The 15,172-nt window shown below is 39.8% G+C and overlaps 1 protein-coding gene across 2 annotated transcripts in view; it reads left to right on the top strand.

Moving 5' to 3' along the window:
• The window catches only part of LOC105704492 (Fanconi anemia group J protein homolog), an 80,488-nt gene that overhangs the window by 51,141 nt on the left and 14,175 nt on the right, over nt 1-15,172 (top strand). For both annotated transcript variants that reach the window (XM_012433773.1, XM_012433764.1), the window contains exon 4: nt 12,822-12,854. In XM_012433773.1, the coding sequence (XP_012289196.1) occupies nt 12,822-12,854 (33 nt within the window). The remainder of the gene's footprint in view (nt 1-12,821; nt 12,855-15,172) is intronic.

Raw genomic sequence — 15,172 nt, 5'->3', positions numbered from 1 at the left:
TATACATTTAATGTCCTAAAAGTGATTTGGTACACATTTATTACTAATTTCTAAATGAACTTATAATTTCATGACATCGTGTTAACTCATTGTGAATTTATAGTACACAAGGTTGTAGTAGAATTATACATTTAATGTCCTAAAAGTGAACTCGTACACATTTATTACTAATTTCTAAATGAACTTATTATTTCATGACATCGTGTTAAAACTTTGGGAATTTGCGCGGGAAAATTAATACGCGTATGTACTAAAATTTATGACACATTTTATACATTTGTTGCAAATATGTTACAAAATTAATATACCATGTCTAGATAAAACTTCCAACGAAATATTATACAATTATAATTTATTTTTTTCAACGGTGTACTCTCGTGTTAAAAATATGTACATTTTTTTTTTCTTCAATATTTCAGCAGACAGTTGCTCTATACGTTAAGAAATCGACATTGACCAGTTAGAAACAGATTGAAAGGTAATTCTTTGTCTAAAATTGTGAGGAATACTGCTAAATATAAATAGAAAATCACGAAAAATACGCCGAAGAAACAATTTAGATATAATTGAGGGAATTTTCGACACGCCCTGTGTGTTTGTTTTATAGAGACTCTACGCTCGCCATATATATTTACAGTAAATATTTTCAACGTCGCAGTTACGGGGTGTAAAATATTTTAATATTTATAAAATTCATACACTTTTAGTACATAACAAACGGTTGCAGCAAAATTACAAATTTGATATCTTAATAGTGAATTAATATACATTTATTATGAAATTCTAAGTAGATTTATAATTTTATAACATTGTGTTCTAATTTTGGGATATTTGCGGAGAAAAATTATAAATTTGATATTCGAAAGTCATTTAGTACGCATTGTTTGCAAACTTTTTAGATGAGATTTTATCTTTACGATCGTTTACGTAAGTTCATTTTTAAACTAATTTAATCGAGAGATGACCAGTATCGGTGATACTGGCGGAGAAGCATTGTATCGACATTCTTGAGTCCGAGAAATATTTAAATAATATTTAAGAAATTCTTACAATCAGTAGAAGACTCCGGTAGAATCTTTCAGCGTTTAGGGCAGGGTTGTCTTTAAAATCGTTCTGGAACATGTCCGGAACATATGTCAAATTTGTTTGACTGCAGAAAAACCGTTTAAAATCAAGTACCGATCAACGTAAATTTATAACATATATTATATAAATTTATTACACGTATGTACTAAATTTGTAATATATGTTATACATTCCGAAACTTATGTCAAATTTGTTTGACTGCAGAAAAACCGTTTAAAATCAAGTACCGATCAACGTAAATTTATAACATATATTATAAAATTATCATATTTTATNAACATGTCCGGAACATATGTCAAATTTGTTTGACTGCAGAAAAACCGTTTAAAATCAAGTACCGATCAACGTAAATTTATAACATATATTATAAAATTATCATATTTTATTCAACAGTGTAGTTCGTAGAAAAGTATCATGAGCGATTGACCTTTTGGATGCCACTTCCACATCTCCTTAACACATTCGCGACCGGCAAAATGTATCCCTTTCAAATACTGAGTACCGACGAAAATAATAAAATTCTAAAACTGGTTACCGCAAACTTGTATCGTGTATCGTTATGGGTGATTCACGTCAGCGGCAATCAGGAATAGAATTTAAAATGACGTGAATTCACGTCAGCGGCAACCAGGAATAGAATTTAAAATGACGTGAATTCACGTCAGCGGCAATCAGGAATAGAATTTAAAATGACGTGAATTCACGTCAGCCGCAACGAAGAATAGAACTTGAAAAGACGTGAAATCACGTCAGCGATTGCGAATGTGTTAATGTCCAGGAGTGTACAACCCTACCAAAAGAATCCTCGGATTTCCAGCTTACCCCATCTCCGCCCTACCTCAAGAACCGGCGATTTCCATGAAATATGCCATCGCAAAAGTGTCGAATGGCAGGGAACGGAACACAAAAAGCGAATAACCTCGTAACGAGGAGGAGGTGTAATCAACTCCCGGCCGGTGTCGCTAGCGGCGAGGCGGAGGATGTTTCCTTGCAGTTTTTCCGTGGGGCGGAGGTTGGCTGGCGAAGCGAGGCTCATTTTGTCGGCAGCAGTCGGCGAAGGCCCCCGGGGGTGGTGACGCTGATGGCGGCGGTGGGTGGTGGGTGGTGGGTGGGAGGGTGGCACACAGCGGGAGCGCGGAACGCCCGGCTGGCGACATTATTAGACGCCCCCGGTGAGTGAGCTGGCGCGGTAAGGCCAGGGGCGGCGGGTGCCGCGCCCCCTGGGGGCACGACCGGGGCCAGGGGTGGCTCGGTGGCTGCCTGAGTAATGAGAAGAAACGACGGCCCGATGGAACGAGAGACGGCGAAAAATTCCTACCCCCGGATCGAGTGAAAAGGACAATTTTTACGGTTGACGTTTCCACCGGCGCTCCTTCTCCCCGACTCTCTTCCTAGCCGCTACCCGATTTCTCCCATTTCTAGCTATTATCTTCGCCTTTCTACTCCCGGCGGGCCTAAATGTCTGCCCGCCTTTTCAGCTCCCTCGACGATTCGATGGATATCGCGGCTCTTCGAGCTTCAACGGACTCCTTTCAAGATCCATGTGGCGCCTTCGTTACTTTTGGCTCCGATTTTCTACGCGCGAAGAAAATATTCGGTTGTACCGATTACTTCTTCTTTTTTTCGTTCGGGCAGGGGAAATAAATGGTTTCCAGTTTTAACAAAGAACGGCGTTGCCGATTAAGTTTTGCTATTACCGTCGGAATAATTGCTCCAATGGCGACAATGTTTGCAATCACAGAGAATATAGGAGTAGCTGTTAGAAACGTCTTTTTAGACAATGTACTTCCTAAAATAGCGAACAAATTTGTAGCAACCGCAAAAAAAATATTGTTGTCCCGACTCGAAGAAATAAGGGAATTACAATTTGTTGTTGCTAGGAATGATCGTTGCCACTGTTAATAGAATTTCGGTTGCCCCGGTAAAGAAATATACTATTTTGTAATATCAATATAGCAGAAGTGTCTCTGGACAAAAGTTTTGCTGACCCATTTTCAAGTGGTTGGTTAAATCATGTATGGTCGTAGACAAATTTTAATGTAATTTTGGACGGTTAATCAAAATATTCGGGTTATGCAGTAAAATATTTTCTAAAATGAACGGGTCGATTGATCATGATACATTTCTCCGAACTGAGTGTACCGAATCGTTTCAAATTTTACAACATGAATATGGAGGATATAAGGAAAATCTTGAACCTTAGAAGATTTCATATTTTGTAAGAAATTAAAAAAATATCTATAAACAAGTTTTTAAACAATTCAAATTTCATGGGTGCCAGGACCTTTCTTATAGTCTCCATACTCACATTGCAAAGTTTGAAACGATTCGATGCACTCTATTAAAAAAGATGTTTCATAAACGAGACCTCTCCGACGTCACTTTCATGCCACGTTAACCAAAACGTTTTAGTGAATCGAAGTAAATGAATTTGAGTGAACTAAAATCCGATTCGTTGAACCAAAATATTTTCTGGGATTAACCAAATGCAGTCGATCAAATGATTTTGTTGAACGAACTGATTTTCTTTTCTCCTGGTTTATTCTTTTTTTTTTTTTTCTGTTGGAAGGACGTGAAGGATGTAGAATTGACGAGATTTTTTTTAGTTCGAAGGAGTTAACCTCTCCACGAGGGCGTGATGACGCCGGTAGAGAAAATGGCGAACGACGCTATCTTAATCGACGTCCATTGGGTTTCGGAGATTATTTTGAGGGGGACGTCCCCCTCGGAAGTGCTTTCGCTCCCCTAAGACAAAAGCCTCCCTGGACTCGCTATCGCGGCTTATCTCGAAATTAAACGCTGTCGGTTATCCGGAGCTTTTATTCGATTCGAGATGCGACAGTCGAGATAGGGGCACGCCGCAAGGGAGCAAGGGCGGGTTAAAAGCGCTGAAGAGGGATGAAAGCTGATGTTTCATCACGGGGAATGAAAATCACAGGCCCTCGGGGGGTCGGAATTAAAATGTCTGTCGCGCGCAGCCGGGAGTCCGTTCGTTTGGCGAGTTCGCCGAGCTCGAAAAAAGATGTCGGATCGTCACCTGGGCGTGACGACGATGGCGTCCATTTTTCGCCCGACCCGGGCCAAGCGTTATTTCGAGTCCTTTGGGACGATCTTCCTCTGCAAAAATATGGTTAACCAGCGCAGTTTTGCCCGAATCAATCGGCCAGTTTCAACGCGCGAGGCTTTGGAACGCCATAACAAAATGGCGGCCGCTGCAATAAACGAAACCGATCTGGTTTATCCACGGCTTTTAAAGCATCGATTTCGGGGGGAAAAAAGAAAACTGTTCTCTTGTGAGCGTTAATGCCACCCTCCCTGCGGAGATGGATTTGGTAGATTAAAAGTAATTTATTTATTTATTCCCACGTAACCGGCGGTGATAAATTATTTATACTCACTAGCCACTGCGACCGCGTCGGGTAAATCAATTGCGATCGCCCTCGGTTTTGAATGGCTGAAAGATGCGTTTATCGTCCCGATAAACGATAATCGCATTATCGAGATACCATTACTGATTATTAATTAGTCCTCGCCTAAATTTGGCGCTTACTTTGGAACTGGTTTTTCTTTATCGTTAAGATACTTTTTCAGTGCCAAGAATTTATAGCTTATCGATGTTGTTTCTTGGTTCTGTTTTTTATTGAACTTGTTTATCAATGTCCAGGATTTTAAGTTTATCAACGACACTCGGTTCTAAATGAATAAATTTTTTATTTTCGTTATTTTCGAACTCGTGATTTATTTGTTTATCAGGATCCTTTATCACTATCCTGAATCCGCAGTTTATCAACATCATTATCGGGTTCCGGATGAATAAAAGCTTCATTTTTATGGTTATCGGCGAAAATGATGAATATCTTCCAAGTTAAGCTATTCTTCATTTTCTTTATTTCCAAACTCGTGATCCATTTGTTTATCAGGATCCTTTACCACTACCCAAAATCTGTAGTTTATCAACGACATTATTGGGTTCCGGGTGAATAAAAGCTTCATTTTGGTGGGTATCGGCGAAAATAAAGAATATCTTCCAAGTTAAGCTGTTCTTCATTTTCTTCATTTCCAAGCTCGTGATTCATTTGTTTATCAGGACCCTTTATCACTACCCAGAATCTGTAGTTTGTCAACGACATTATTGGGTTCCGGGTGAATAAAAGCTTCATTTTGGTGGGTATCGGCGAGCCACCCCTGGGCGGCGTCGGGGTTTCCATCGTAACCAGTTTTGAGCGTCGCAGGCGGAGGCAATCTCCGCAAGGGGTGCGTAGCCGCACGCCACCCCTAGCCCCCCGGGTCTGGCTGCAGGGATTGAAATTAAAATGACAATGAGGGCTGATCCGAAGGGTGGCTAAAAACGCGTTCCCTCACCGGCAGCCAATCAGCGCCGCCTCCTGCGTCGCCGCCATCGCGTCGTTCCTCCCCTCGAGTCGCCCTTTTGCCGAACGGAAGAATACACCCAAGGGGAGGAACGCATCGACTGCATCTCCACAAAAGATGCGTGCCCTCGCTCTCGTGCCATTCACGCGGTTTTACGCCATTCTCGCCTTTCTTTCTCGCTTCGGGTTCCTCGTTTTTTGCGAGTCACTTCCAGCTCCTGCTGCTTATTTCCAAGATACTTAAAGACGAGGGGCTCGGTTAATTCGAGCTTCAGGCTTTTTTCCCATGAATACAGACCGGTGAAAATGTCGGCGAAATTCGCACAATGCTGCTGCACGGAGTTTTGCTAAAATAAGAGACTATGAGGTAAAGTGGTACGAAGTAAAGTAGTAATAAGAGATGACGAAATAAACTAGCAATGACTGAGTTTATGGTTCGAACCTCGTCACACTTTTTGGAGAATCTTTCAAATCGGCTGTAAAATTATGAACTTTATACGCGGTACAGGGAATTATTAGTATTTCTTTAAGCGTACTTCGAGCACCTCTATTGTCCTTGATTTCATTCTATAAAAATTTAATCGGCTAATGATAACAGTCATATTAAATTAAAGCGATAAATATTAAGGTGTTATGAAAGAATCATTCTGTACATATCAAAAGATTTTTTAAATTTTTCTCCAAACTGGGTGCATCGAATCATTTGAAACTTCAGCACATAATTGCGGAGTCCGTAAGGAAGACCGCGATGCTCATGAAATTTCATTTTTCAACAAAAATATCTGTCCTTGGTTCTAGTCTGGGATAAATTGAAACATGTTTTGTTGAAAAATGAAATTTCACGACTGTCGCTTCCTTCCTTAGGGCCTTTATAATCACGTGCTGAAGTTTCAAATGGTTCGGCACATCCATTACGGAGAAAAGTTTTATAAATATTTTGACATATATAGAATGACTCTTTCATATCACCTTAACCGTGGAAAATATTTAGGATTTTACGAATATTAGTCGCGAAGAACGATCTCGGTTAATCAGTTTCCTCCACGTTTGGGGAAAGCAGAAAACTCGGAGGAGAATCCAGATTACGGCAATTGGTCGGACGTGGGCGAAGTTTCTATATTCGACGAACTACTTCCAGCCATGAAGGATCGATTTTGACGGTGCTTAAAGCGGCACCAAAAAGAGCTGGCCGATTCAACATTTCCTCCCCTTTATTTCCTAGGAAGTCCGGAATCGGCGAGTCGGAGTCTCGATTAAGCCGACGAGCCCTCGTCGAGGTTTTGTCTCGAAAGGAAGTCGATTTCGCGCAAAGTCTCACCGAGATGGATATCCAGCCGGAAGATGCTCCTCGGGTGTTCCTTTTTCCCGGCTAAATGCCGGGAACCGCGAGAGTGGATTCCGCTCTTCTTTTCGGCGCCGATGATCATTATTTAATCCCTCTCCGTGGATTTATTTCTTCCCCGTGCCGGGAAATCGGATGCGGTCCAATTACGCTGTCCCGGGCACACTTTAATATTTGCTCCATTTTCCACTCGGGGGATTTATGCCCGGTTTACTTTTTTCCGCCCTCACTTGCGAGGCCCTATAGACGGATCGCAGGGCGCGGCTGCTCAAAGCGGTAATTAGAGGCTTCGCGTATAATTATTATCAGAAAAACTTGGAATGAAAACCCAACAAGAGTACCCTTGCTGCGATCGCGCATCCTTTTGCAGGGCGGAGTCCTTTTCGCCAATTCGAGAGGACGTCTCCGTGTCGGCATGCGATCGCTTCACTTCTCTTCGGGACGAATTCACTACCGGAATCGCTGATGCACCGCAAAATGCACTTTCGTTTCTACGCCACCTCCGATGCGCTCTAAAACTTCTGAATATTCAGCGGAGGCGGATACGTGGCCATCGTTCTTTCGTTTTCGCGTCTGCGGAAGTCTGTTGAAAATATTGTATCAAATCGATGAAACCTCTGTTAAGAGTTTCTCTCAGGTATACTAAATTGGGGCTATACTCGCATCATTTAATATAAATATTCTGTAATTTTACAAGCAAATTTTAATACTTCCCGATAAAATCTCTCATCTTCAGAAATGATAAATGTTGCGCGATCGTTTAAATTGCTCCGTTCTTTTTGCTTCTCTGAGAAGGCGTCTCTGTTTCGGTATGCGATCGCTTCGCTTCTCTTCAGGCTAAATTCGATACCCGAATCAATGATACACCGTAAAATGCACTCTCGTCTCCGCGTCACCTCCGATTCGTTCCAAAGCTCCTGAATATTCAGCAGAGGCGGACACGTGACCATCGTCCTTCCGCTTTCGTCACTGCAGACTATCAAAAGTCTGTCAAATTTATGAGATCTGTATATCAAGTTTTTCTCAAACACAATGCATTCGCATCATTTAATATAAATGCTCTGTATAATTTTATAAATGAATCTAAACGCTCCCATAAAACTGATTATGTTCATAAATTGACGAACGTTGCGCCTCGATTTAAATCCTTACATCAAATTTTTAATCTTCGTGCAATCCTGTATGTATTGAATTTTCAAATACCTGTTTTTAATGGTGTAGTCCTACTCTCGGAAATTTGTATAATATCTCGTTTGGGAATGGCAAGCATAAAATCGTGAAATAATCGTTTTTCTTTTTTTCGTTGTCCATATAATAATAATGTTCCTGAGAAATATTTTGCTCGCCCATTTTCGAGTGTTAACGTTTATCGTTGCAAGTCAAATTTCTTGTTATGATTTTGAATTATTGGTCTATATAGATTCTTGAAAATTTTGTTGACCCTTTTAGTGCCGACCGAAATCGTTAGTACTTGTCGCAAGACAGTGTATCATTATTCGACCTTAAAATAATTAAATATCTCGTTTGGGAATCGTAAGGATAAAATTGTCGATAAAAAAGCAAAGTCTTGGTGACCATCTCTGTCGGTTCCACAGAGGCTCCGAAGGGACCGCTCCGAAGCGGTCTCTCAATTCATCGTACAATAATATGACGGAAATGTCAGTCAATTAATAAGCACAACGAACCTGACTAATTTCCGCTTTTGTTCCGCCTGCTAGGAGTGTTCGGCGGGCTCGGATGAATAAGTGGCCATTATGCGGCTTTATGATTGGTCAGATCCGTATCTCGACAGCCGGTTCCGCTTTTCAATCCTGACGCACGTCAAAGCTTCTAAGCGGAACCTTTTACCGGCACGTGCGCGAGCCGAGCACCCGATTTGTGCTCGCCGCTTTCGAGAAATAAACCACCGCCCTGCCAAACTGGGAGAAAGCATCTTACCCCCTCGGCGTCGAAATCGAAAGGAAAATGTCGCTCAAACTTGGCGCTGGCGTTCTGAAGAAAAAGGAACTTTAAGAATTAATTTTTCAAAATTCATCCGTGGACAATTCCATTATTACACAGACGATTAAGGTGTTACGAAAGTGTCATTTATATGTATCAGAAAGTCAAAGTCTTTATAAAACTTTTCTCCAAAATGGGTGCATCGAATCATTTGAAACTTCAGCACGTGACTAGGGAAGCTCTAAGGAGGAACACCATGCTAATGAAATTTCATTTATAAAAGAAAAATATGATCCTGTCTGGAAAAAATGTAAAATGTTTTTTTCAAAATTGAAATTTCACGAGCATCACGTTCTTCTTTAGGACCTTCATAATCACCTGTTAAAGTTTCAAATGATTCAGTGTACCCAGTTTGGAGAAAAGTTTTACAAATATTTTGACTTTTATATATATATAAAATGACCCTTTCATAACGCCTTAAGTATCTCATCACTGGTCGATTTTGAGGAAGGCAATATTTTATTCCACGTAAATTTAGAATCTTAATTTAATGTACTCAGGATTTTCAAGGGACGAGGAAATACGAGAAAGAGTCTATTTAGAGAAGAATTTTATAAATATTTTGACGTTTTGATATATATATATGTAACGATTCTTTAATAACACCTTAATGGTGTTTTTCATTTCATCGTCTTTGGCTGCATCTCGCGCGGATCTTCTGGAAAATCAACAACCACCAGGAGTGCAGGTAACGAGAGAGTGCGGAGAGTCTCGCGCGCGTTTTTCTCCGTTTTCCTTTTTCCTTTTTCCTTTCTCTTGAAAAATGACAAGCCCACCAATTAATCTCCCCGGTACGGAGGTTTCTCGGAGGTCTCAACCGTGGCTCGATCCACTCGAGACACCGAGCAGGGGCTAGAAATGGCGGGCTTACCTTCGAGCTCCCGAGGGATCAAGTAATTACGGGAATCCGCTAATGATGACGATGACGTTAACAATGCCGGCGGAGAATACGATGACTCCCCGACAATGCCCTCCAGGAATTGAAATCCTAGAATGGAATCGGGGACGGTAATTTCCTTAAATATCAAGCTCATCCTTAATTAATTAACACGTTACCCCGAGAAAAAGAACATTCATTAAACCAATGAAATATTTTTTTAATTCAAGGAATTATCGTTCGACTCGAACTTGAATAAATTGGATACAACGTTTCTTCGGGATTGACAGTTTCTTTGAATTTATTTGAGTTAAATAATTATTCTTCAAATTAAGAAATTATTTCTTCGGTTCAATGTATTTTTTTTCTCACTGTATACATGCTTTTTAATCTTACAAATTCGTTTTTAGACATTTCGGATGAAACATCAGTATAATTATACTGTTGCGTATTATTGTATATCATCGCAGAAAATTCGAAATTTGATCGCCATTTTATTACAATCATGTATACTTGAATTGCACGGAGAGGCATTTTTAATGGCGTAATTATTCTACTTGCAGAAGCCGCATGAATTTTTTAAATACCTCGAATTTAAAAATGAAGGTTTGAAATATTTTGTGAATTCATTTTTCATGGAGAGGGTTTTTAAAAGTGTCCTCGCGTAGCCAGGTTTGGGCACATGTACTTATGCGTATGAACCATGATAGGAGGGCTGCACTTTATTGTACTTACAGAAATCGTATGAATTTTTAAAAATATCTCAAGGTTAAGATTCAAGGTTTGAAATATTTCGCGAATTAATTTTTCATGGAGAGGGTTTTTAAAAGTACCCTCGCGCAGCCTGGTTTGCGCACGTGTACTTATGCGTATGTACCATGATAGGAGGGCTGCACTTTATTGTACTTACAGAAATCGTATGAATTTTTAAAAATATCTCAAGGTTAAGATTCAAGGTTTGAAATATTTCTTGAATTAATTTTTCATGGAGAGAGTTTTTAAAAGTGCTCTCGCGCAGCCTGGTTTGCGCACGTGTACTTATGCATATGAACCATGATAGGAGGGTTACACCCCAGTTTTTGTGCGAGGGATGATTCCACACGGGGGTGCTGAAACGGTTTCATTACGCGGATACAGGAGGGATAATATATACGGGGATCTTATGGAGACCCAAAGGGGATCAAACTCCGAATTTCGAACCCTCGGGGATGAATGGAATCGCCCCTCGGTTCTTGGCGAAAGAGGAGGGTGTTCGAACTCCCGAGGGACTCGAAACGATCGAGGGAATTGTTTCCAAAATTCACTCGAAGTTTGCCTCGACTTCCGGTCGTGTGTACATCTACACACCGGGCCCGAAATCTCGAGAAGCGATGCACTTGTTGAAGTTCGCCGAAGGGTCCGTCGAGTTCACAACCGCAAACTCGAGAGTTCTTCGACTTGGAAAAGCTTCGCAGAGCTTCCCTCGGAGAGTGCGAACGTGCTTGGGAATTCGTTTGCAAATGTTCGGATGCAAATGCACGCGAGGAATCTTCTAACCAGATGTAAAACGCACTTTACGCACGTATGCAAAGAGCTGCCAACGCGAAGTAAAGTAATCTTAGGAATAACTTCCCTCAAAGAAATTCACTGTTGATTCGAAGAGGGTCTTCGATAACTTCTCTTGAATGCAATATGAACAGTTAATAGTTGTTAAAATCGTAACAAAATATTTTTAATGTCCAAAAAGGGTGGACTCGTCTGAAACGTCGTCGCGTTTCTTAGTGAAATTCTGAAATATTTTGCATTTCTGAATCCTTTCTCCAAACTATCAAATACTTTATTAAAAAGTACAGCAATTTGCACTGATTACGTATCGTTTCATTCTGAATACAACACTCGTCATCATGTAATATTTCCAACGATCCTGCGGAGTCAACAGAAATGCACGATGGTCGCCATAAAGATTCCTCTAAATCGGAAAAAATTTCGGCGTTCAATAATAAATTTCTTTCTTAAAACTGTCATGTTCTTTATTAAAAAATACTGTATCAAGATATGCAAGATATGCAAGTCAACGGAAGTCCAAGATGGCCGCCATTAGGGATTCCTCTTAACCGGACACAATCTTGGCGTAGAGTGATAAGTTTCTTTTTTGGAAGTGCGCGCGGTCGCACGGGCGCACGTCCGTAAGGAGGCGGCCGTTTGTCGGTCGTTTTTAAGGCCCTCCGCGGCGCCTTTGATGATCCTAACTCGCAGGATTTCACAATGCGCGGCGTGCGTGTGCGCGAGCGCGCTCGTGCACATTACGATTAGTATTTAATACGCACATTGTAAGAGGGCCCTCGTCCGTATCAGATGTGCCCTGGGTCTTAGACCAGTTATTAGGCCACTGACAGGCCCATAATCCGAACGCTCATAATACAAGCTCAAAATATAATGCCTATTAACGTCGATCTTTTCACCGTCGTACGCGCATGCGTGTACGTGAGTACCTGCACGGCTGTGCGAACCTCGACGAACCTTAACGGCGATTCCAGGTTAGGTTGGTTCGATTGGCTTCGATTCTGAACTTTATTTTCTACTTTCTTTCGCGAACCTTGATTAACCTCGAGCAAAATCTCAGCTTTCCTGCCATTTCTCTTTTTATTTAAACAACATTGGGAAACTTGATTTATGCATCTGATTAAATTTTTCTACCCGCTAGGAAAAGTCGTAATGAACGGAATAATATTGTTTAGGTACTGGAAATGTACAAAATTTGGGTAAATTAATTTTAACAGTGCTACCGAACGATAACGGACACTGCTAAAAATTCCCATTTAAATTTGCGTACTCCATCTTGATGTCACAATAAATTGCAGGAAAATTAGATTGTCTCTGTAATTTCAATCTGCATCTAAGTTCAGGTATAGGAAATTCTAATGTATTGTTACATTTGATTCCAATAAAAATACACTAATACGGTAAATATGTTACATTGTATTTATACGTTTTATATTTTGTAATTTTTCCATTTTACGTTTGCCTATGTGAAACTTCAGTTATAAGGTGTGTAAAAATGTATGTAAATTCCCATCGATTTTTGTCAACGTGTCTTGAATAATTGTTCTTCTCTGATTTGCAGAAATATTCCTAGAGGTTAATGATTATTCTTTGTCTGTTTCAGGTGAGATTCAAAAGCAGGCGGAAAAAGAACTTGGTGAGTACTTTTAGTAATGTTCGAAATTGATCTAAATCGATATTAATTTAAGCGTTTCATAATTCTATTGGAATATAATTTTTTTAAATTTAATTTCGCTGGAGGGTTACAATTTCGTAAAATCTAAAACTGCGGTATATTTTTTGTATAATATTACACAGGTGAACCCCCGTTTATAAGATGTGCATCGGAACAGATAGAGAATGGCGCCTCGAATTTCCAGGCTTCTGCCTCCATTGTAAGGGTCGACATTCTGAGAGTGTAGCCATATGTAACGAATGTTACATAACATATTCTAAATCGCCAGAGCATGAAAATTTGAAAGCTTATTATATACGATATGTTCCTCCGGATCGAGGAGCATCTGCTTTCCCTTTATACATATACAGTTTCCGTAGAGACGAGTTCGAGTTTATCTTTCAGAAACCGGTCATTAAGTTTCACGTCCATTATCTTCTTTCTTCCTCGTAATATTTCGTTTAAACAGTTTCCTGAAACAGGGAATTTCAATTCGTAACTCCAAAGAAGTTTTTCACCTTTTGATCTCCACCAGAATCAACATGGCGTCCTGGTCCCATATTTCTGCATTATTCACTTATAAAAGCCTTAAAAGTGACAATTAAGAGCACCGGGAGTCATTCTCAATGATTAAAATTATGATAGTAATCGAAAATTCTACCTTCAGACTCGAAAAATTATTATAGATAAATTTGAATCCGCAATCTTCAGGTGCATGGGTAACACAAACTCCTTGTTAGTTTTTGAAACAAAAATTTAGTTCCCCTACATACAACAGATGACTTTGCAGTCGATTGGAGCATCAAAAATTATGAACCCAGTTTATTTCTGAATTTTACTGCAATCTCTTCATAAACATTTCACTGAAATAACTGCATTCTCGGTGCGACACCGCTGTCGATATACTTGTAAACGTCGGTAAAATGGTGCGCTGTTTTAGATACTATTTCAGTTAGAAGAATTTCTTATAACCGCCAACGACAAAACTTTAACCTTCCGGTCATGTTGCGATTTTCGATCAATGTAGTTCATGTTCATAGGTCGTTCGTATTCCGAGTTGATTAAAAAATTGTGAAATTATCTAAATGAGATCAATTACCATCAATATATTCACTGAACTTCCTGGAATGGGGAACATCAGCTTATAAAATAAAAACAATATTTAAATCGTTTGAATAAATTAAAGTTATCTAATCTTAATTATCTGGTTAATCTTTGGAGATATCACAGGTATCAGGTTTATTTGCGTACATATATTTACAAAACGCATGCATGAATTATTAATTTCGTCGTGAAACCATCAAATTTTCTGACATTTGTGGTGACCATAGATGTGCCGTTTACACACCCATACTTGTGTATTGCATGCATGGATTAATCAATCATAAATCGCGAAATCATAGAATTTTCTGACCCTGATGGTTGACAATTGTAGGAATGGCAGGTGCGCCGTTTACTGCCGTTTACGCACACATATTTACGTGACGCATATACGGATTATTAATTTGGCGCAAAATTTCTCGAACCTGGTAGCCGGAATTCGTAGGGATGACGGATGCGACATCACGTAGATGCGCTATTTATTACCGTTTACGCCCACATACTTACGTAATACATATACGGATTAATAATTTGGAGCGAAATTTTTAACCCTGATGGCCGGGAATCGTAAAAATGGCGGGTGTGACATCACATAGATGCGTTGTTTAGTGTCGTTTACGCTCACATACTTACGTAATACATATACGGATTAAAAATTTGGAGCGAAATTTTTAACCCTGATCGTTGGGAATCGTAAAAATGGCGGGTGTAACATCACATAGATGCGTTGTTTAGTGTCGTCTACGCCCACATACTTACTTAATACAGATACGGATTAATAATTTAGAGCGAATTTTTTAACCCTGATCGTTGGGAATCATAAAAATGACGGGTGTGACATCACATAGATGTGTTGTTTAGTACCGTTTACGCCTACATACTTACATAATACATATACGGATTAATAATTTGGCGCGAATTTTTTAACCCTGATCGTTGGGAATCGTAAAAATGGCGGGTGTAACATCACATAGATGCGTTGTTTAGTGTCGTTTACGCCCACATACTTACTTAATACAGATACGGATTAATAATTTGGAGCGAATTTTTTAACCCTGATCGTCGGGAATCATAAAAATGGCGGGTGTGACATCACATAGATGTGTTGTTTAGTACCGTTTACGCCTACATACTTACATAATACATATACGGATTAATAATTTGGCGCGAATTTTTTAACCGATCGTTGGGAATCGTAA

This window comes from Orussus abietinus, unplaced genomic scaffold (assembly GCF_000612105.2).
Source record: "Orussus abietinus isolate OABI.00-Male unplaced genomic scaffold, Oabi_2.0 scaffold53, whole genome shotgun sequence".
Classification (NCBI taxonomy): Eukaryota; Metazoa; Arthropoda; class Insecta; order Hymenoptera; family Orussidae; genus Orussus; species Orussus abietinus.
This window is presented reverse-complemented; position numbering and strand designations above follow the sequence as displayed.